The sequence below is a fragment of the Mauremys reevesii genome, unplaced genomic scaffold (assembly GCF_016161935.1).
Source record: "Mauremys reevesii isolate NIE-2019 unplaced genomic scaffold, ASM1616193v1 Contig60, whole genome shotgun sequence".
In the NCBI taxonomy this organism is placed as follows: domain Eukaryota; kingdom Metazoa; phylum Chordata; order Testudines; family Geoemydidae; genus Mauremys; species Mauremys reevesii.
In genome coordinates, this window is record NW_024100874.1 from 370,109 (window position 1) to 393,498 (window position 23,390).

Here is a 23,390-nt window from a genome sequence, read left to right on the forward strand (position 1 = left end):
TGCTTGCACTGACTCAGCCTCCCGCATCTGTTTGCCCTGGTTCATCACATTGATTGACCCCACTTGCCTTCTGTTTCCATGGTTCATCTCCAAACAGGCAACGAACCACAGGTTCTTGTGCCATCAGAGCAGCAGCCCTCAGAGACAGGACAGAGCCTTGAACCCTTCCTCTCCTCCCGGCCAGCCAGGCCCCCTCCCCTTGAGCAATATGGGAAGGGCAGGGAGGTCATGACCCCTCAGCTAAGAGCCCTGCACTAGCTGCAGCAGAGCAGCAGGCAGATCCCAGCCCTTCTGGGCTCCCTTCGCTGCTTTCACTGCAGGCTCCCTGCCCGCAGGGCCCTGGGAGGGTGTTGGGATCATGAGCCCTCACATCGCTCAGAAGGAAACTGAGGCGCACGTCCTTGGAGCTGGTCAGCTGAGGCTCTTGTGTCTGCACAGGGGCCGACGAGTCGAACAGGCCCAGAGCTGGCCCTGCAGGAAGCCACCCTGTGCCCCATGGCAGAGGGGCCACTTGGTGTGGCCTGTCTCCTCCTGTGTGTTCTGGTGCCATCCTGAGCTCCCTCAGGAGCCGGAATCCCTCCCCCATAAGCGGTGTGCAGGGCTGCATAGAAATTCATGCTCCCTCTGGCCCAGTCCTTCCCTGCCCCATTTCCCCCCCGCTTCCTGCCCATCCTTCACCACCCCCGTTCGCCCCTTGCCTCCATCTGGTCCCATCTCGCAGGGCCGCCCAGAGGATTCAGGGTGCCTGGGGTCTTAGGTAGCAGGGGGCCCCGCTTCGGCAGTAATTCGGCGGTGGGGGTCCTTCGGCCCCAGGGCGGAAGGACCCCCCCACCGAAGACCCGATGCGGAGGAAGCTCCGGGCCCCCGGAGCGAGTGAAGGACCCTCTCCAAGGGCCCCAAAAAACTCTCGTGGGGGCCCCTGCGGGGCCTGGGGCAAATTGCCCCACTTGCCCTCCCCTTTGGGCGGCCCTGCCATCCGGTCCTTCCCTGCCCTGTTTCCTCCTCTGGTCACATCCCGTTCTACCCTGCCCCCGTTCACCCCTCTGGTCCCACCCCATCCTTCACCACCCCTGTTCCCTCCTCGCCCCCTCTGGCCCCATCCCATCCCATCCTTCACTGCCCCCGTTCCTGCCTCCTCGCTCTGTGTCCCGTCCCCCCCGCCCCGCCCCCCTTCCCGCCTACCCCTCTGGCCCCGTCCCAGCCTTCCCCACCCCCATCTCCTCCCTGTGCCCCATCCTGTCCTGCCCTGCTACCCTCCCCGCCTTCCTCCTCTAGCCCCATCCTATCCTATCCTTCCCCATTCCCCTCGCTCTTCTGGCCCTGTCCCCTCCTGTCCTTCACTGCCCCCCTTCACCCCACTGGCCCCAGTCCAGCCTTCCCAGCCCGGCCCCAGCCCCCACCTTCCCCCCCAGCCCCATCCCATCCTTCCTGCCCCATCCCCACCTCTCTTCTGCACCCCATTCCATCTTTCCCTGCCCCCATCCCTGCCTTCCCCCTCTGTGTCCCATCCCGTCCTACTCTGCCCATCACTGCCTCCTCCCCCTGCGCCCCATCCTGTCCTTCCCTACCCTCGTCCCTGCCTCCCTCCTCTGCACCCCATCCCATCCTTCCCTGCCTCGGTCCCCAGCTTCGCCTCTCCCCTCCGTGCCCTGTCCCGTCCTTCCCTGCCCCCACCTGCCCCCTCTGTGCCCTATCCTATCCTTCCCTGCCCCCACCTCCTCCCCCATTTTCCTGACATCTCCATTGGCCCAGACACCAGGAGCAGAAGGGACAGCTCTTCTGTCCGTCCGTCCCACCCCCCGTTGTGGGTTACAGGCACAAGGCCTGCCAGCTGGTGCTCCCGGATCAAGGGAAGAAGCAGCCGCTACATGAACTACGCCGCCATCCTCCTGATCTCCAGAAAGGCTCAGCCGGCGCAGGGACCTGCTGCTTGGCAGAAGAGGGTGCGGGCTTGTCTACACCCCCCCGAGCACTGCAAGTTTCAGCACTGGAACATGCCAGTGTAGACAGTGCATCAGCGCTGGGAGCGACGCCCCTCGGGGAGGTGGGTTTTTTAGAGCGACCACACAAGCCACGTTAAAGCGCTAGCGCAGGGCTGGTGTTAAAGGGGTGGGGTGGGACAGGCTGCGCAGGGCCTGAGGCCAAGGAGCCAGGCCATTTCCTCAGGAGCCGGGGGTGCTTTGCCCTGAGGGAGGCTGCTGCGCGGGGCACACAGATCCCAGCTCCCCCTTGTGCCCACAGGGTGGGCTGCGCTCTGCCATGGCTGGGGAGGGCTCGCTGGTGTGAGGGGTGGGCTCAAACCCTCCCTGCAGAGGTCACTCCCGTCCCCTCTCCCATGATGCCACAGGGCCAGGCCTACCAGGGCAGCATCTTGAGAGGTAATTGCCACCTTGTCGCCCTCCCAAGCCAAAGCCAATGGGGAGTCCCCCAGGGACCCAGAAACAAACCAGGCACTTTAAAGCTCATCCCTCCATGCCCCAAACTAGTGACCCCAGCCAGCCACCCCACCTTAGAATCCAACCTCGGCTCAGCTCATGGGGCAACATCCACCCCAGGGCTCAACTCTGTCCCCCCACCCACACACACCCTGCTGGCTCCTTGTATCTGCAGTAACAGGACAAGGCCTCTGGCTTGGCCTCCAGCCATCAGCTGCAGCTTATCTCAGGAACAGGCCTGCCCTAGCGCTCACTGATTAGGGATAAATGCCAAATTAAGTTGGGTTGATGCTTTATTTTTGCAATTAAAGAAGTATACCTGCCAGCCTCCCTGCACCTGCAGGGCTGTGTGGGGATTATTCACTCCACCATGGAACCGGAGTGGCTAAATGCTTTTATCCTCTCAGGCTGAAACACAAACACAGAGGCTGAGAAAAGCAAGTCTGCAAAGAACCCAATTTAAACAAGTCTGGAAGCAAAGCCCAGAAGGAGATTGCACAGCCAAAGCCTCAATTGCAGCCTTCCAGACACAAAGCGCCTCGGAAAGAAAGAAAAGCAACTCTCGGCCCCGCGGGGAGCCTGCCGCGTGTGAGGAGCGAACGTGAGGGCTGCGAACGCTGCCTGCCCTGCAAAGCGCCCAGCGTTGACATTCTGAAATAAGGTTTCCATCAGGCGGTCTGTATTTCATGGCCAACATGAAATAGACAACACACAATTTGCTGAAGGTATTGACAGAAATATGCCGCTTCTTAAGATGCCATAAAGGGGTCAACAGCATTTGAGATGCTTCTCCAGCCTGGTGGGAAGGATGCTCAGCTTCCAGGCTGCTCTAAGTGCTCCGCACATAAAGAAAGGGGATTTCACACTCCTGTCTGACAAGCACAGCTGCAGGCCTTGGAACCGTCTGTGCTTTCAAAAATTTAGTCACAGGCAATAAAGATAAACAAGGAGTCACTTGCATTGTGAGAACCCCAGGACTGCAGGGACCTGGGAGGGGTTATTTAAACGTTTATTTTCCCCTCTCCCCAAATCAGACATTTTTACCTGGATTAATTCTAGCAGGTGCTTGAAGTGCTTGTTTCCCTTTGCAGTACCCAAAACACAATTTTGAGACTATTTTAGACTGACAGCTAAAAAACATGATCAAAGCAAAGGCAGCAGAGCTAATGCACTGCAGCACCAGGGAACTGAATGCTTTCTTAAAGAACCTTCCCAAACCAGAATCATTCCAGAGCCCATTCAAACTGTGAGCTCTCACTTCAGCTCAAGTTTGAAGGGCACAGCACTAACCACCAACAGAACAAACCCATCCCAACGTAAAAGTTCTCTGCTTCTGAAAGCCAAACTCGTGTGACATGCACGGCTGACTCATAACCCTGGGTCCTGCAAACATGTATTTAATGCTATGTGCAGAGTCCCATTCAATAGGACCACACGTGCCTACAGAAAAGCACGTTTAGATAAGCCTTTGCACAACCAGATTTAAGTCACCTTCTTCGTTAGCTCTGGGCCAGAGCTGGTTGCCGGTACAGACTGCCATTGCTCCAGTGTAGAGCTCTGACAGTTTCCCCTAGCTGATGATGTCCTTCTGTTTTAAATTTTGCATTACAGGCTTCAAAATTATGCAGAATTTTTCTTTCATTCGTGAAAGATTTTAGCAATAGCTTCCAAAAGAGAAGTGTTCAAGGAACAGTATTTTGGACCACCACAATCTGTTTACATTAAACTCAAGTTTCTCATTCACCTTTGAAAATGGGATTTAGGTCTTGACTATCAGGGGAATGCCATGAAGCTGACTGATACCATGTTTTACAGACTTCCAAGGCTGGAGATAGGTTAGTCATTGTGATTGGTATTTTGTTTACACGTAAGGTCAGTGTCAATGTTATGCTTTACCATAAGTTATACACACTGATGAAGATAGTGTAGCTATTGCACTTCAGACTCAAAATTAGGTTAATTAGAACTGGTAATTTGGTTTGGGTGAAGGCGGGGGTGGTTTTGTGACAATAAATTAGGAGTCTTGCTATTTTACCAGACAATGGAATTTACGTTTAAATCTTAATTTTGTATTTCCTAATACTGTATGCTTTGGAAACTGAGAAATGAGCGATGGGCATGACTGGAACTCAGGTCAATGCAGCTGTTTAGGACTAGTGATGCTAGTGGTGTAACCCGCCTGCAGGGGCACTCTTCTTCCAGTAGAAGAGTGGCTTAGTGTGGGAGGTGATTAAGACAAACCAACAAAGGCCTTTTGGATACTGAACTCAATGTCCATGAGCCTCAGACCCATGCAGCTCAAATGGTTAAAATTCAGACTTTCACTTAAACCAAAAAATCTTTTCCCACACCAACAAGGCCAAAGGCTCTTAAGTAATTTAAGCATTGGAAATGTTACCTATAGCCTAAAACCTATTTGTGTTGTTCTAGGTTGCCACTACTGGGGGCTCATTTTCCTGTTGCTAGTCTGGATCAATTACCTCCTTAAATCAGATTTTATTCTCCAATGCACAGCCTTGTTAAAGGCACACACAGCTCAGTCACACCAATCTCACTACAATCTAGAATTCACCACTCGGTGCTGGAGGTAATGTAATCTACCATTCTGAGATGATGGAATTCTTCAGAGCAGACGGGGCTGCTTACAGGATTAGAGAGAGAGAGAGAGAGAGAGAGAGAGAGAGAGAGAGATGCTATAAAGAGGTTCTCTCTCTCTTCATTTTTGTGTGGAAATACAAAGGAAAAGGAAATAAAATGGCCTGCTAAAGTGGTGTAAGAGGACAAGGCAGTCTGAGCAACCCAAAACAGGTTTTATTGAAATACAAACAAAATTACAGCCAGGGACAGCTTTTAGGAACAGCATTTTCAAAACATGGGAAACAAAACAAAAACTCCTCGGTAATCTTGAAAATCTGGTACCAAGTTGTGGGAACCCCATTTTCAGAACTGCACCTAACTAGTGCAGGAATGGTGGCCCAAGTACCAATTTCCCATCCATGCACCTCTGCATTAAAAAAAAAAAAAAAAGCAGAGGACTGCCAACAATGCATTCTCTACTCCCTAGACACATGCACCAAACAGGTTTTATTGTGAAATTGGTACAATATCCTGGGCTGGCTGGCTGGCTTTTTAAATGTGGGAGGTGATTAAGCATCTGGTTATACCCAACAGGTTTGGTTAAAGGAGTCCAAAGAGGAGTGTTTTGAAGGCAAAACGCAAACTTCACTGCTGCTCTAAGTACATCCACTTAATGGGGCATTTTTAAAGTATAGTACTGGCTTGAAAAATCGAGGATATTAGACAGTTCCCTTTACTCTGACCTGCTACTTAGGTGCATTTGTTTGTTATCTTTCTGCTTACTTTACTGACCAAACTACTTCTGTTAGCACTGCAAAGCCAGCACAGCTGAGAGTGAGAGCTGGCTTGTGTACAGCCAGATTAGTCAAACTGAGTTCCAGGTGCAGAATTTCTAATTCTTGGCAATGCACAAGCCAGAATGACTTTCAGATTCTTACTTGGATTCTAAGCTCTTTGGGGAAGGGACTGTCTTTTTGTTCTGTTTGTACAGCCCTTAGCACCATGAGATCCTGGTTGTAACAATATAAATAATATCACCATGAATTTGCAGGCCTAACAGCTGGGGAAACCACATTTCTTAGGAATTAATCACATCTCTCTCAGCTCCCCTCCCCCATAGCATAGTGTATTATGATTTTCAGATTTTTCTTAAATCAGAGTATTACAACCAGACTGTTAGACATTATGCTTTTGAAACGTATTCATCACTCAACACTTCAGAGTTACAGTTGCATGAATCCTGACCTGCTAGCTCAAAATACAGTGATAAAAATAAAGGGTGCGAAAACTACAGAAATAAGCTTCACACCAAGCCCCCATTTATGTGGAGTGTATTTTGCACTGCAAATAACTGCGCCCACGATACTGCATCCTCAGTTCATTCATGCTTTTGCCTGGCAATTTACAGCTGGTATCAAGTAACGGGTGTACTTCAATGGGGATCTCCTGCAAAGTGCAGGCCTGCTTTTTTTAAAACTGGCAAATTCCTACTCAAAGCGTAAACCCTAATAATGCTATTTTGAGCTTCTCCATCACCTTTCATCTGATGCTTCATAAGTTACATGTTGATCTTCTCAGATAGTTAGTAATACTTAGCTTGCAGGGTGAGTATTACTGTCCCTCCAGTCTATAGATGGTGAAACTGAGGCACGGAGAGCTTAAGTAACTTGGCCAAGATCAAGGAGACAGTCTCTGTAGCTGGTGGGGCTCACACTGGGAACAGATGCCCACATCACAGAAACTGTCAGATACTCAGAAGTAAAAGACCATAATCCCCCCATATGTTTAAACTAATGGCCACTTGAAAGAAAGCAAGATATTGCAAGAGAATTCCTTTGAAGCCTCAGGCATCCCCAGAACAGGACAGCTTTATGGCCAGGACGTCACAGCTACAGTTTGACAAGGGGACCAAAACAAACGCTCAATGGGTCACACTTCCTTCCAGTTAGTGCTTGTTGCTGTCTAAGGGGTAAAAGATTTTCAAGTAAGTACGGGGCGAGTACATGAAACTCCCTCCATAAGATCCAAATGGCATGGAATACAATGAGGCGGTTTAATAATAGTTACCCTGAACTCCATGCTTTGGGGATCAGGCTATTAGGACACTGGGCAACTGAATCAGTTTTTAAAAGAACAAAACCTTGTGAAGAGTCATATGTGGCAGAGTTCATAAGAACATAAGAGCTGCCATATTAGGTCAGATCACGTTCCATCTCGCCCAGTATCCTGTCTCCATTGGTGGCCCCTACCAGACCTTCAAGGGGAATAAACAGAACAGAGCAATTATGGAGTGATCCACCCCTCTCTTCCACGCCCAGCTTCTAGCAGTCACAGGTTTAGAGTCACCTAAAGCAAGGGAGTAACATCTTGGCTAATAGCTATTGATGGATCTATCCTCCATGAACGTATCCAATTCTTGCTTAAACCCAGTTACACTTTTGGTCACCACAACACCCCAAGTCAATGAGCTCCACAGGTTAGTTGTGCACTGTGTGACAAAGTACCTCCTTCCGTTTGTATGAAACCTGCTGCCTATTAGTTTTATCAGGTGACCCCCTGGTTTTTGTATTGCGTGAAACGGGAAATAATGCTTCTCTATTCACTTTTTCTACAACAGTCATGATTTTATAGGCCTCTATCATAACCCCCTTAGTCATCTTTTTAGTCTCTCCTTGTATGGAAGCCATTCCAGACCCTTGATCATTGTTGCTTCTCTTTTCTGAAGCTTTTCCAGTTCCCACAACCTGACATCAGTTTCAGAGACCCCCATCCCCTCCACTGGCATGATGTGTAGCTGACAGGAAAGCAGGACAGCCATGCAGCAAAGGGCTGAGATAGGCCATTCACAGTAGGGCATGGAGCTGAAGCCCAGGATCAGACTCTGGGAGGGGTAACAGCCATTTCAGCACATCAGGGATGGACTCAGAGGACTGAGAAAAATGCCAAGTCTTGAGCCCACATTCCCCAACAATGACAATAGACTCGTCCATAGACACTGCTGTGCACAGACCCAGGCTTGTATATAGGGGAAATTTTCCAACATTTACTCCAGGAGGAATTTTGAGCCACAACACAATGCAGAAATTTATTTCCTCCCCCTCACACACACACCCCCTCCCAGCAGAATTAGCCAGCAGCTCTGCAGCACTGTCAGTAGCAGATGCGGGAGCAACCAGAGCCTGGCTCTCCAACTTGCAAATACATGACACTGCCAGGGAGAGGGGGCGCTGGACTGCTCCATGCAGGTGCAGTTCCCAGCATGTCCTGAAGGAAGGAAGTGGCATGCAGGAAACTTTGTACAAGCCTGGGACCCAGCATCAGGCTGCTTCTCCCTCTCAGTGGCAGAGCCAGGTTCTATCATCAGGGGGAGTGAACACATTAAAAAAAAAAAAGATACCACCCGACATATCAAATTACTAATTACATACTTTTAAATTTGGTATGCATATTTTGTACTTAAAATAAAAACACAAGAATGATCCAGGCAACAGAAGTGTTTGCACAGATTATACTTAGATATACTTTAGATTCTAGAAAGTAAATGACAATACAGTAGTTTATAATTGGCCGGTATTTTTTTTAAACCTGTGATATTTTTTCAAGTTACTAATTTCATTTTAAAAATCAATGAAATGCACTTTATTTATAATAGATTATAATACTAAAGTCACCAAAAAGGCATGACAAATACAAGAATGAGAATTGGTGAGCAAAGATCTCATAGCTCTTCGGGGTTGGACAAAGCAGTAATTTCCCCTAAAGTAGCTTTATTCGGGGGGGGGATTAAACAAAAGACATCTCTACGACACAGGTTGGCAGTCTAACATTTTTGAAACACTGAGTACTGAAAGTTAGGGTTTTTAACCAATTTAAGCTGTGTGTACACACACACACACACACAAAACAAAACAAAAAACCTTCCTGCTTTCCTATCACCAGTTCTGTTATTACAGGAATGAAATCTAGACATCCCATAAAATAGCTAGTTCCACATTGTTCTTCAAACCTCAGATCAGTGAAATGCAGCTTTGCATTTGAGATACTATATGACTTGAGTACATTTTGCACTGCCTGCATCTACAATGACATCAGGAGAGAAGAGGACATGACTGTCCCTAGCAAATATGATTTAAAAAAAAAAAAAGGCGAGACACACTCACTCACTATCAATGCAACAAGAAGGGAGAACAGTAGCAGGGGCCAAGAGATAAAATGCAATGAAACCTTCCTGTACCCATAACTGATATCTGAAAAGCATCAGTCACTCGGCAGATCAAAAAGAAAGAGCAGCCAGTATTCAGCCAGATAGGATCCTTATGACCTATATAGGAGAAGTGCACTCTCAAGTAAACTGTAGCAGTTTCCCCAACAGAGTTTTCTTATGGATTTATTTATTAAGGAAAAATTAAGATTAGGAGTCTGATTTAAATTATGTAAATTCAGTTTGAGTTAACTGTGGAACTATTGCAGCTACTTTTATTTTACTCCTGCCTTCATAAAAAGCTACCGAGTTATAACAGAGAATTACAAAGACTAAAGTACATGCTTCAATATAATTAGGACGGGACCACCCAAGATGAAAACTATACCATGGAAGAGTCCTACAACCAGGTGTTTGAGGCCAATGCCCTTATCAATGGAATCCTCAACCAAAATGTGAGGAAGGAGAGGCGTACACCCTCTAACTTTTGACAATAATTCAAGGTCAGCCAGCCACCAAGAACAGCACCATTCATATTCTGGTTTTGGATAAAACACCTGATCTTTCCTACATCATAGAAACCTTCCTCCCTCCAAGCCTATAGCAATAAAGTAACCATTAAACAAGTTCTGAATCAATCGTCTTTCTTCCCAATTTAGTTTTAACAAAAAAAGCTTCAATGTAAGTAGCTATGGGAGATAACAGTGCAACTACTAGGTATCAGTGGGGGAAGTGTGCTAGTTATGTCCTGGATACACTGGTCTGTTAAGTGTTATTGCTTTTAATATGCTAATGCAAACACTGTAATAGAGTATTAGTGTCCCAATGTACTGTAGCTTGTTTTAACTTACTGTAATACTAGAAGAGGTGCATGTGAAGCTCTCTAAAAGTTGACACTACAGCAGTGATAGTCCCAAGCCAGCATGCATAGGGCTGGGGGTGGGGAAGGGGAGTGCATCTAGGTATAGGTAACATCTCTCACACCAAACAGGAACTTCTCCACAGTTCATTGCAATTTGGAAGTGTGATTATTATACCTTGTCTTACAAACACCAAACACCATTACATATGCACAAGGTCAATAATTCCCCCCTCTCTCCCCATATACAGAGTTGTGCTTCTGGATATAGTATCTGTCTGAGATTATTATTGAGCTCCCAGCTCTTCAGGAAGCAGTGAAGAGTCAGCAGCCAAGCCACAGGCTGAATCCTATTGCAAACAGTATGGGTGATGCATGAGGCATTCTGAAGCAAGAGGAGATTACTGGAAAACTTTAAATAAGACACAGAAAGAATAAAGTTTTCCTAGGTTTTGTTACTGTCGGATTTATTGTATGATGTATAGTAAGTGTTTAATATAAAAATCAGGTAGTAGGGTTTAGAATGTTACAACAAGAGATTATGCTATTACCATTATCCAGTCCACTTGCACACTACTATTTTGAATTAGTGATAATTCACAGAGAGAGAAAGAAGAAAGAGGGGAGGGGGTTAAGCACGAGAAGGGGGGCAATAACTCAAAGTCTCTCCTTTGCCTCCTGGTCCTGCCACTCCCTCAGCCCCCTCCGCAAGGGAGAGCCCGGCGTCATCCTCGCCTCCCTGCTCCACTGGACCAACTTCAGCGCACAGAGACATCAGCGGCTGGCGTCCCCGCGCACCCCCCGGAGCAGAGCAGCGTCTCGACTGCAGCACAGTCATTCCCCGGGCTGCCGCTGCTTGCAGAGAAAAGACGCCACTGAAGAGAGACCACGAGAAACACCCCCGCCCGCCTTTTTCTTTCCTTCTCCACCTCCTCCATCGGCACCAGCTGGGCTTCAGAGCTACCTTACCCACCGCGTGGCCGCCTCGCTCTGCATGGGGCTGCCGGGGGCCAATGGGACTGCTGCTTCTCAGCCCCCTCCCACCGTGCTGCCGCCCCTTCCCCTCCCGGCAGAGCCCACCCCTGCCTGGGCGGCATGTGCCAAGCGGGGCTCAGCTTAGCGAGCCGGGGAGCTGCGGGTGGGCAGGCAGGAGCCTCCTCCTCCTCATCCCCGGGGAGCCAGGCAACCAGCCGCTGTCACCGGCAGCCTGGGAGCAAGCCGGGCTGGGGATGCGGGAAGGCAGTGCAGAGCTGAGAGCCAGCTGGCGGACGCACACAAAACCTGGCTCCAGAGTCCAGTGCTGTCTGGAAAGGCGCCACTTTTGGAAAAGGTGCTGGGGGGGGGGGGAGCAGCCGCTCCCCCTGTTCTCCCCCTAGCTATGCTCTGGGTGGTAGGGGGTGCAGGTGTCTGGGCTGGGGGGTGTCCCACAGCTGGATGCTGGGGGTGTGGATGTCAGACAAGATGTGTCCAGCTGACACGTGTGACACACTCAGACAGGTGCCCAACAAAAGCGTAACAGAGAAACAGGAACTGGGCTGTTGTAGGAGTTTCTTTGACTCTCTACTTCTGGGGGAATCTTTTTTGCTGGCTGACAGGTATTTTGAATTAAATTACCAAAATAACTGAAACTGGTGTGATTATATTGTGTTTTGATAAATAAAATATGCAGATTTTTAAAATATTGTGGGCAGAATGTTTAATTTTTTAGTGCAGAATTCCCTCAGGAGTACACATTACTACACCACTATGTGGGTGGCTTCCTATGTGAACACTTACTTCAAATAACAAAGACCTTTTCAGTTTAGGTTACATTCCCTTGGAAGTAATCCCTTGGAGGTTTCCTTGGATAGACACACCCTAGCTATGAGATTTCAATCAGGTTTTGCAAAACCAAACCAAACGCTACAGCTGCTACACACATGTACAGCTTCCACTGACTCCCGTAGCAGCTACACCTGAAGAACTACAACTGTGTTGCGCTCCACTGTGCCAAACTCAGACCCGTTTGTAAGCCTCAACTTTTGTTCAACCAATAGCAGTGAATAATAATCTGATATTTAGATGTCAGAGGCCATAGTAATGGGGGCAATACATGGAGCCAGACAACCTTTGCCACAATGCCGCCTACAGTAAAATAAAACCTGGACACAGAGGATACTCCACCCACCACAGAAATGCACCTGCTTCTAGGGAGAACTGTGTTACAGAGCTCTCCATCTCCACTTGCTGATGGTGGGAATAAAAGCATTTCAGTTCATGTAGGAGAATGCTGACACACGGAATACAAATACAGAGAAAAGTTATCCCGTTCCACTTTGAGCTAACATGTAGGCCCCAGCTTACAGAATGGGGAGACCACCTGCCTTTGCACTTACTGCTTTTCCAGGATAGGCTATATGGCAAGGACCTGGGTGCTCTCATGCCTGGCATTAGGTTATTCTTTAGTTCCATCACTACGCTGGACCCAGGGCTGAAAGAGATCAAATAAGAATTATCCTACACACGTGTACTTCTTCTAGCCAAGTATCTTTTACTATAAATATTTGAGTATTTTTCTAACATTGAAGAAGACAGAGTATGTTAATTTAAACAAACCTTCATGCAATCAGAACAGTTACTTCTCGCAAAGGCTAGACAAAAGTGTAGAATACGGTGATGCCATTTACTTTTTGACTAAAATCCCCAATTAATCAGTTAACCAAACAAGAAATAAATAAGCCAAAGACAGCAAGAAAAATCAGAGTTAAAGCTTGATTATAAATATTGCACTGCCCTCAACTGTAAATGGCATCTCAGCACACATGCCCTAGTTGTCTCTATATACGCAGACTTCATGCAGATGTCGAACAGTAAATGCCAGTGAAAATGAGGTAGGATCAGAGGCTAAAACAGGGAAAGAAAAAGTTAAAATGACTTAGACAAGTTGAATGTCTTCAAGTTGGGAGGGCCTGATGAAATACATCCTAAAATACACAAGGTGCTGACTGAGGAGATATCTGAGCCATAAGCGATTATCTTTGAAAAGTCATGGAAGACAGGAGAGATTCCAGAGGACTGGAAAAGGGGCAAATATAGTGCCAATCTAGAAAAAAGGGAATAAGGACAATCTGGGGAATTACAGACCAGTCAGCTTAACATCAGTACCTGGAAAGATAATGGAGAAAACAATTAAGCAATCCAATTGCAGAATCCTAGAAAATAAGGCGATAAGTAACAGTCAGCATGGATTTGCCATGAACAAATCGTGTCAAACCAACCTAATAGCTTTCTTTGACAGGGTAACAAGCCTTGTGGATGGGGGAGGGGAGTGGTAGATGTGGTGCATCTTAAGTTTAATAGGACTTTTTTTGATTCTGACTTGCATGACCTCCTTGTAAACAAACTAAGGAAATTCAACCTAGATTGAGCTACTATAAGGTGGGTGAATAACTGGTTGGAAAATCGTTCACAGAGACATGGGCGGCAGGTTATATATTTGTGTGGGGCTCGGGCCCCACCAATATTCAGGGCTGGGCGCCCTGCTCCAGCAATAGTTGGAGCTGGGTCTCTTCCCGCCCCCCCCCACCCGTCCTGCCTGGATCGGCCCCAGCCACCGCAGGTCTCCCCCCGCCGCTGCGACCCTGCCTGGAGCAGGTCCCAGCCCCCGCCTGCCACCCCCCCTCCGCGGGTTCCCCCCCCTCCGCCGCGTTGTGTTGTGTCCCTGCCTGACAGAACGCAGCGCGCTGCTGCCGGGAGGGCTCCCAGCAGATTTGCTGTCTGCTGCCGCAGGGTCCTAGTGCCTGCCCTCCGCCAGTACTGGCAAGGCAGGCTGCCCTTACCCTGAGCCTCTCCAACCCCAAACCCTCAGCCCCAGCCAGAGCCCTCATTCCCCCCGCACCCTAATCCTCTGCCCCAGCCCTGAGCGTCCCCACATCATGAACCCCTCATCCCCCTGCACCCTAATCCTCAGCCCCAGCCAGAGCCCTCATCCCCCTGCACCCTAATCCTCAGCCCCAGCCAGAGCCCTCATCCCCCCACACCCTAATCCTCTGCCCCAGCCCTGAGCGCCCCTACATCATGAACCCCTCATCCACAGCCCTCACCCACAGCCCAACCCTCTTCCCTAGCCCTGAGCCCCCTCCTGCATCATGTACCCCTCATCCTCAGCCCCACAGTCCTCACCCTGCACTCCCTCCTATCCCCAAACTTCCTCCCCCTTCCCACACACCCCTTCCCAACCCCAAACTCCATCCCAAAGCCTGCACCCTTCACCTCCTCCTGCACACCCACCCCCTGCCCCAGACCAGAGCCTGCACCCAGCACCCTTCCTGCACCCTAATCCCCAGCCCACGATCTGCACCCAAGACCTCCCCCGCCGAGCCCCCTCCCAGAGCCTTAGGCAGGTGGGGGCGGAGTTTGGGGGGGCGGAGTTGGGGGCGGGTTCTGGGCCCCACCAAAATTTTTACAAACTTGCCACCCATGCACAGAGAGTATGTGTTTCACAGTCAAGCTGGAAGGGCATATTGAGTGGGGTCCCACAGGCATCAGTTCTGGGTCCAGTTCTGTTCAATATCTTCATCAGTGATTTAGATAATGGCATAGAGCACATTTATAAAGTTTGCAGACGATAACAAGCTGCAAGGGGTTGAAAGCCCCTTGGAGGATAGGATTAAAATTCAAAGTTATCTGGACAAACTGGAGAAATGGTCTGAAGTAAATAGGATGTGCGACACTACACTCCATATTCATCATAGTAATATTATTAGGATATGATCATGGCATAATTATGAAGCATTTTGTACAAGATGGGTCATGTAAGGAGTCATTGGGAAAATTATGATTTGCTGAATACAAGTATCCTATTTGTAGGCATGTATCGTTTTTGTATCTGAAATTATGAATATTGACTAGGTATCTATATTTCAGATGGGCTTACTCTAGAAAACACCCACAGCCAGCCTTTCAGATACAACAATGAAAAAGCCAAAGAAGGTTACTGGCTCATCAACAAAGACAATTGGCTGTGGAATAGCTTAGCCTTCGTGGAAGGCCAGTCTGTAAGTTATGGCTGCTACGACTCTGCAAGGGCATGTGACCAGTTCACATGTCTCTGGACTCCATTTTGGGTACCTGAATTTTTCCACAAACTGGTCTGGAAACCAAGTTTGAAACAGAGTTCCTGCCATATGAAAAAGCTATACAAGGCAGAGAGTGACATCATCGGTTGTCTTCACTCCCCTACAACTCAACAGACAGAAGCTCTGAAAGAAAAAGTCTTGGAACGGGGTACAAGATCCCAAGCTGCATAACAAATGCAGCTTGTCCCTTAAGGATCTGCAAGCCTGCTTATATTGTCAGCCAGGGTGAGAATTTGCTAATTCATATCCAATCTTTCTAGAATTTTAGGCTTAGTTTGCGGTTCTGTTTATTTACTAGGTAATCCGCTTTGGTCTGTGTTCTATCACTTATAATCACTTAAAGCAAAAAACAAGTTTATTAACTACAGAAGATAGATTTTATCTAAACCCGTGTGCCTGTGACCAAAGTGTCTTGGGAAAAATCTCAGCCTGCTTAACACAAGTATGCATGGTCCTCTCCACATTGAGGGAATGGCAAACTGGGTAATAAATTCATACTGGTCGATGTTTTGATCAGGGCAGGATGGTACAACTCTGGGGTCCCAGGCCGGGGGTTATTTTGGCTGTAGTCTCTCTATTGTTGGTTCATGCAGTGGCTGTCCAAAGCCTGCATGCAACTGCAGCTGGGTGTGTCCCTGCCTGTGTGAATGCTGGTGGGAGCAGTCTATAGCCTGTCACAGCAGCACAGTGCTAAGAGGGAGCCCAGGCTGGTGAGTCACAGGGCTCAGTGAAACCCCAGTTCCAGGTGGCACCCCGGGGGGAACCAATCACAGGATGAAATTCAATAAGGACAAATCCAGAGTACAGGTCTGTCACATCTTACGTGCATTTAACATGCACGAATTCAGCTTTACGCGGCTGGCAAAAAAAGAGAAAAATAATTTAAATACTGTTCCTGTAGTGCGGGCGATTCCGCCTGCCATTCAACTCAATGTAATTTTGACTATACGCCGTTTTCACTTTACGCACTGACCGCGGAACGTAACCCCAGCGTAAGATGAGACAGACCTGTACTCCACTATCAGTTGCGCACATACAAAATGGGAAATGACTGCCCAGGATGGAGCACTGAAGAACAAGATCTGGGGGTCATAGTGGATCACAAGCTAAATATGAGTCAACATCATTTTGAGATGCATTAGCAGGAGTGTTGTAAGCAAGATCCGAGAAGTAATTCTTCAGTTGACATTTAATCAGCATGGAGTAGAGCAGGGGTATTGTGTCCAATTCTGGGGGCCACATTTCAGGAAAGATGTGGAAAAATTGAAAAAAGTCCAGAGAAGAGCAACAAACATGATTCAAGGGCTAGAAAACATGACCTATGAGGGAAGATTGGAAAAAAATGGCCTTGTTTAGTCTGGAGAAGAGAAGACTGAGAAGGGACGTGATAACAGTTTTCAAGTAGATAAAAGGTTGTTACAAGGAAAAAGGAGAAAAATTCTTCTCTTTAACCTCTGAGAATAGGACAAGAAACAATGGGCTTAAATTTCAGCATGGTTTAGGTTGGACATTAGGAAAAACTTCCTGTCAGGGTGGTTAAGCACTGGAATAAATTGCCTAGGAAGGTTGTGGAATCTCCATCACTGGAGATTTTTAAGAGCAGGTTAGACAGACAGCTGTGAGGGATAGTCTGGATCAGTGATCTTCAAACTTTTTTTCTGGTGACCTAGATGATCCAAAAGAGCTGGGGATGAGGGGTCTGGGAGGGGCTCAGGGCTGGGGCAGAGAGTTGGGGTGTGGGGGTGAGGGCTGAGGGGTGGGGCCAGGAATGAGGGATTCAGGGTGTGGGAGGGGGCTCTGGGCTGGGGCAAGGGTTGGGGTGCAGAAGGGGGTCTAGGCTCCTGGCTGGGGCGAGGGATACTGGGTTTGTGGCCCAAGAGGGAGCTCGGGGTTTGGGGGGGCTGAAGGCTGGGGCACGGGTTTATCTCGGACAGCTCGCGGTCAGTGGCACAGCAGGGGTGAAGAGGAAGGCTTCCTGCCTGTCCTGGCACCACGGACCACGCTGTGCCCCGGAAGCAGCCAGCAGCAGGTCCAGCTCCTAGACAGAGGCGTGCAAGTGACTCCGCGTGGCTGTCGCCCACAGGCACTGCCCCCCACCAGCTCCCAGTGCAGAGCCGGTGCTCGGGCAGGGGCAGCACATGCAGCCCCGTGGCTCCCCACCCCGCCACCTAGGAGACGGACCTGCTGCTGGCCGCCGAGGCGCAGCACGGTGTCGGAACACGTGAGGATTAGCCTGCTTTAGCTGGGCAGCACCACCGACAGGACTTTTAATAGCCCAGTCAGCAGTGCTGACCAGAGCCACTGCAACCCAGTGCCTTCTGTTCCATGACCCACTTCTGGGCCACAACCCACGGTTTGAAAAGCACTTGTCTAGATAATACTTAGTCCTGCCATGGGTGCAGGGGCCTGGACTAGATGACCTCTCGAGGTTCCTTTCAGTCCTTCAATTCTGTGTCACTGTTACAGGCTGTAGGAGGCCGTACGTTGATGACCTTTGATTAGACAGGTAAGGCACAGTACAATGATTTGGTTGTTCAGGGGTGAGACAGATAATGACCAGACACATTATGCTTTATTTTCCGAACCTACATTGTGATTACACTTCAAAAATAAAATTATTTCTGACTCAGGGCTCTAACTGCCTGCAAAATCTCCTGGCTGTTAAAAGTTATTTGTAGCAGGTCATGAGAGATTAGATTAGTGTCAGAAGTTTAAGCCTAAATTGCCTAAGAGCTGACATCAGTCTGCATTTCTATCATGCCCAGCATAACAGTTTAATGTTTAATAACCCCCCCAATAAATATATAACCAGTGGGGATTGAATCCAGGACCATCAGCACTAATAGTACTACAGTAGAACTAGAGGAGTAACCATTATCTGGTAGCAATAGTATGTTCTTATACTCTCCTATGGATCTGCAACTAAAAGGAGACAGGAAACACTGACCAAGAGGCATAAGAATGTTGATTCATCCAGTGGGAACTCCCCCACCATCACCCCAAAGTAAATTGCATCTGCCCATCAACACAGCAGCATGAGTTACAAGTAGTTTGAAAGCACATCTTCTATGAAAAGCACTGTCACAAGAAATACACCTTTTGTTACCTGTTGTTTATGCCACTATTGAACGTGCCCCAAACGAACACAGAATCTGATTGCTCCTGTAGCTCTGCCAAAGGAAACAGACATCATTGTGGCTCAGAACTGAGTAACTTCTGCAAGCGTCATAGCAACACAAAATGAGAAATATGGCAGAGACGCTGCTAGGTTTACAAAATGGAATGAGACTTGAGCTAAGACTTGGCATAAGTGACAGCAAAGCAGGCATTTAATTGAGAAATATAAAGTGTAAAGATCATCATCAATTTCCATTTTCATCAAAGCACAGATGGTGCAACAGACTATATGGAAAACAACAGATGTTTTGTAGAGAATAGCAGGCGTGTCGTAGATCCTGTGAAGCAGGAGAACTTAATTTGTTCAGGGACAGTATAACTGGGTGTCCCAACACATGATCTGTGCAGAGGGCTCTATGGGACCTCTCTCTTAGTCCATGTAACTTCTTTGGGGGCAAGAAGAAGGGAATAGCAGGGGCTGACAGCCACCTTGTGTCATCAACCTCCTCACCTTTATCCCAGTCTTCGTCACATGGGGACGGCTGCCACATGCTGACAGTGTTCATCTCTCTGTGGCAGTTATTCGACTGACTCACTTAAAGCAAAGAAAATTCTTAGTGAGAAAATCTTTTTGGATAAAATACAATCCTATTTTAGGGACATTAATCATTTTTTGACCTAGCTGCAGAACAGCTCTACGCTTTGGAGAGGAGCAGCATACGCTGGAAGCTGATCAGTACTCCCCTAGTCTTAGCAGCAAAAAACTCTTTAGGCCAGGGATGGGCACCTTGAAGGTAGCAAAGGGACACAAAATCCATGAGACCCCTTTGGTGGGCCATACCTTAAGAGGCTATACATTGCCCAGCTCTGAGAGTTTGCTACAACACAGAATGTTTAGCAGGCCAAATCAAATGATCTGGCAGGGTGGTTGCAGCCCTCATTTGCCAATCCCTGTTTTAAGCCTCTTCTAAAGCTAAACAATTCTGCACACATTTTTCAGCAATGGTGCAGTTGCTCCAACATACGCATTGGGAGAGGGTTCAGGTGTGTTTCTATTGTCATGTCACAAAAATCTGCTCAGGATTTTTTCCACTACTGTCATGCTCCAAGCCTTGTCTACATGAACATGCACATCATTGCTAGCTTCAGTACAACTCTACTTTTGCCAGAGAACAGGTACGTTTTCCAGTGTAGTGACAACCACATAGACATCAGTGGGGGGAGACATTGGAACACAACCCACATAACCAAGTGATTTAGGTGCTGGGGTGACAGACCTGGACAGTGAACTCCTCATCAGAGCCGACAGCATGGGCAGTGGTAGGAAAGCTTCCCCATAGTCCCCTCCCCAACTTGCTCCACTCTGAACTGGAAGAACCCACCTTCAATTGGGAAAGTTACTCAGCCTTCCTGGCCCAGTCACAGAAGTGAGGATTGTTATGATCTAGACACTTGTCCATTAAGAACTGGACTGAGACCAATTTATTTCACATATGCCACTAGACAGGCTATGAAGATTTTTGGTCACTATCAGGTCAGATCTGCATTGGAGACCCACCTCTCTCATGGCCACTATCTTTCCGCTCTAAGCGGTCCAGATTACCAGCTAGATCTCATTTCAGCACACACAGTTTAGGGCACAATGTACAGTTCCCATTTTAACGCTAAAATCTCTGGCAGATAACACATGTAATGCAAGCCAGTTGCCTCTCAGATGCTTAGGAGAATTTGCATGGACACAGAATGAATGAAACTCAAGTCTCCCAGGGCTCCTGTTGCTTCTGTATCACATAGCACTACAGGTAAAGGATTGCTTATGGAATAACAGAGTAACAATCTTTAACAGCAAAAATTAAGTTACAACGCTGTTAGCCCAAGAGTTCCAGAAGTGACTTTGGCTCTGTAAACAGGGGCGGCTCTAGACCCCAGCGCGCCAAACAGGCGCGTGGGGCGGCCCTTTCCCGGGGGGGCGGCATTTGGCTCCGGTGGACCTGCCGCAGTCATGCATGACTGCGGCGGGTCCGCTCGTCCCGGGCTCCGGTGGACCTGCTGCAGGCATGCCAGCGGGAGCTCAACCTGAGCCGCGGGAAGAGGGGACCCGCCGCGGGACCGGGGAAGGGCGGCGCAGCGCACCGCGCTGCTTGGGGCAGCCTACTTTCTAGAGCCGCCCCTGTCTGTAAAGGAGTTTTTCTCACCAATGTCTTGCTCAATGCAGCTTTTGTCATCACAGCTTGATATATGATGTCTGATCTCAGCTCTGGGAACCTGATGGCGGGCATTAAAGGGGCATGTGGCTAGCTGCTGTGCAATATCAGGGTGGTTCTAGAGAAACAGAAAAAGTACGTGCTATCTCACTGTATTCATCCTAGCCCTTGTATTTTCTAGTCACTAGTGAAGGGTTTGTGCAATCTGCATCCTGAAATAGGTTGAAAACATTTAAACAAGGAAAGACAAAACTTAGCTCAGGTCCTGAGCACAAATGCAGTGTAGAAACAGCGAAGCATATGCATCGTTTATGATAGAGGCTATGGTTGTTCATTTTTACATTTAAACACCACCCTGAATTTATCTGATTGAAGATCAGCCCCAGATCAAACACAGTGAAACCCCTGCAGTGTCATCACTGGCATGGTTCGATGCACAGATGAAATTGCCCTAATAAGCCTACACGGGGAGTAAGTGCCTTGAAACCCTAAAAAATTCAGCCACTTTATTTTTAAATTAAGTAAGCAACAGACTAGAGAACAAGTTCCTGCCTGCACTAGAGCTTAAGTCTTTGCAGTAAATTTAACTCTCCTGAAACAGGAGGAAGTTACTCAATGTTCCAGCTGAGGCCACATCTATATTGGGGGCGTTCTGCCAGTAGAGGTAAACGAGTGTGGACACAGAAGAGCGCTACTATCCCCCACTGAATGAAGAGCCTTTACCCTTAGAAAAGAGCAAGACAACAAAGAGGAAGAACACACACTGCTCAGGCTTGCTCTGCACAGTTTTTATATTACTATAGCTATGCTGGCTAGTGTGATTCCTAACCAATACAGTTATACAGTACATCATCTTAACATGTGGATGCAGTTATATCTGTATAAGTGTGCTTATATCAATACAACTAATATACACTAGCACTGGAGAGGTTAAAATAAGCTACTGACTGAGAGGACAAAAGAAAGGAGCAGCTTCTCCTGTTAAATATATAGCATTCTAGCCCAGAATAGAAGACTGAGAAGAGACAAAAGTTTCAGACCGATGTACATTGAATAGAGTTATTAGCAATATAAAAAAGATGGTTTATTTTGCAATCAGAGCAGTGCAGCTGCTAAAGAATTAGCTGCAACATCAGATCATTTTTGCTTTGGCCAGCCAGAAGGCATCCATATAACACTGGCTGCATTTGCTCCATGCCCTGAAGTGGGAAGCAAATACCCAGGTCCCACAAGTGAACTGCTGGAAGAGAATAGAATCCCATCACTAACCTAGGTATTCTGAAGAACCTATATCACCTTTCTTTGGGGCAAATGCACTGATCTGAAGTGCATTACTAAATATGAACTGGATGCTTTTACTAAGTGGTAAATGGATGACAGATATAAATATGAAATAAAGATGGCTTCTTCCAGTCTAATAGCAAGTGAATGCATCCTTCTAGCAAAAGGCAACAAAGCATACTGAGCTCACCATGCATTAGCTTTACAAAAATATGATTTCCCAAGTGCATTAGAGACCTTAACATCCTGTCCTACCTTCCTGCACTTTATAAGATGATAGGGAAACCGACAGGCTCGGATTTGATGATAGCGATCATATGGACATTGTATTAACTTCTCTGGATCCAAAGCATCAACTGGAGGAGAATGAATAAAAAGACAAGAAAACATTCTGCCAAACAAGATCTAAGAACATCATCAACACAATTAACAAGTGGAAACATACTAGGTACTGGAGCTTTCCTCTAATGGGGTTAAGCCATTAATTTTTAATAGCCTAGACAAAAATTTAAAATTGCTACAGTGGCACTCATTGTGTACACCCAACCAAATTCACTTTGGACTTTTTGTGAGTGGAATATTAAATTAAAAATGAGGAAAGTGTAGTCAGTAGTGCAGAGTGGCCAGTATATATCCACGAGTACACTTATGCAGAACAGTGAGCTGGAAATACATTACTATAAAAACCCTTGAAGCTACCAAATTAGCTAGCTGTATAGCAGTGACATGCTAAGGGTCAGCAGAAGCATGGCATTCTGAAGTAAATCCTTTTGCATTTACTTTCAATGCTCAAAGGCCATCTCTGCTGGAGTAAGAAACAAATCAAACTAAAACAAACATGGCTGGAGTTAAGGCTGCAATTTGCACTACAGAGCACTTGGCCCTATAAAGTGCAGAGGTTGGCAGGTGCTTAAGAGCCCAACACCCACTGAATATAGTGAGGGCCTAAGTCACAGGCACTATTTGAAAATGTTCCCTCCTAGTCCACACTAGGACTCAGAGAGGCATGAGTCACCTTAATCACTTAAAAGTTACATAGAAGGGACAAGGTAGGTGAGGACCAACTTCCAATAGTGAGAGACACAAGCTTTCAAGCATACACAGATCTCTTCTTCAGGATTCAGTTTGTGTTCGTGCAGCAGCTTTCCTGCCATTACATGTGTCTCCTCACACCTTCCATGCTACTTACCCACATTTGTATCAGTGTACAGAGGGCATGCACACAAAGGAACAAGGGACAACAGACTGTGGGATGTTCTCTAGAGAGCTGGAAGTAAGGGGACTGGCAAGACTGATTACATAAATCAGTGTTTTTCAATTTTTTTTGATACCAGGGACCAGCTGGAGAATCCTTATGTCTGTATAGATGTAGTTGTGAAATCCTCGCTTCTGTATTGTTTTGTATGTTTATTTGCAAGGTCTCTCTCTGATTCTGTGAATATTACTATATAAATTAAAGGCAAACAGGAACTAAGTTTGGATTCGAAAATAAGGAAAATGAACTTGAATTTAAGCTTGCTGGAAGTTCACCCCAATAAACACAGAATTGTTTGCACCTTCGGACTTCGGGTATTGTTGCTCTCTGTTCATGCGAGAAGG

General features: G+C 47.5%; 1 protein-coding gene across 1 annotated transcript; it reads right to left on the minus strand.

Annotated features, from left to right (window-relative positions):
• Positions 1-10,518: 10,518 nt before the first annotated feature.
• LOC120394493 (gametocyte-specific factor 1-like) lies at positions 10,519-22,971 on the minus strand. The gene is made up of 7 exons (XM_039518718.1): positions 22,965-22,971; positions 22,047-22,147; positions 20,502-20,628; positions 18,818-18,901; positions 18,296-18,359; positions 12,448-12,542; positions 10,519-10,924 (listed from the first exon to the last, which is right to left on the minus strand). Exons 1-7 carry the CDS (start codon positions 22,969-22,971, stop codon positions 10,704-10,706), a joined length of 699 nt encoding a protein of 232 aa, XP_039374652.1. The 3' UTR covers positions 10,519-10,703.
• Positions 22,972-23,390: the final 419 nt, after the last annotated feature.

Coding starts and splice junctions, on each gene's coding strand:
- LOC120394493 (XM_039518718.1), bottom strand. Junction 20,629..22,046: donor ATCTTATAAAGTGCAGGAAG/GTAGGACAGGAT, acceptor CTGTTTCTCTAG/AACCACCCTGATATTGCACA. Junction 18,902..20,501: donor CTGCATTGAGCAAGACATTG/GTGAGAAAAACT, acceptor CTTTGCTTTAAG/TGAGTCAGTCGAATAACTGC.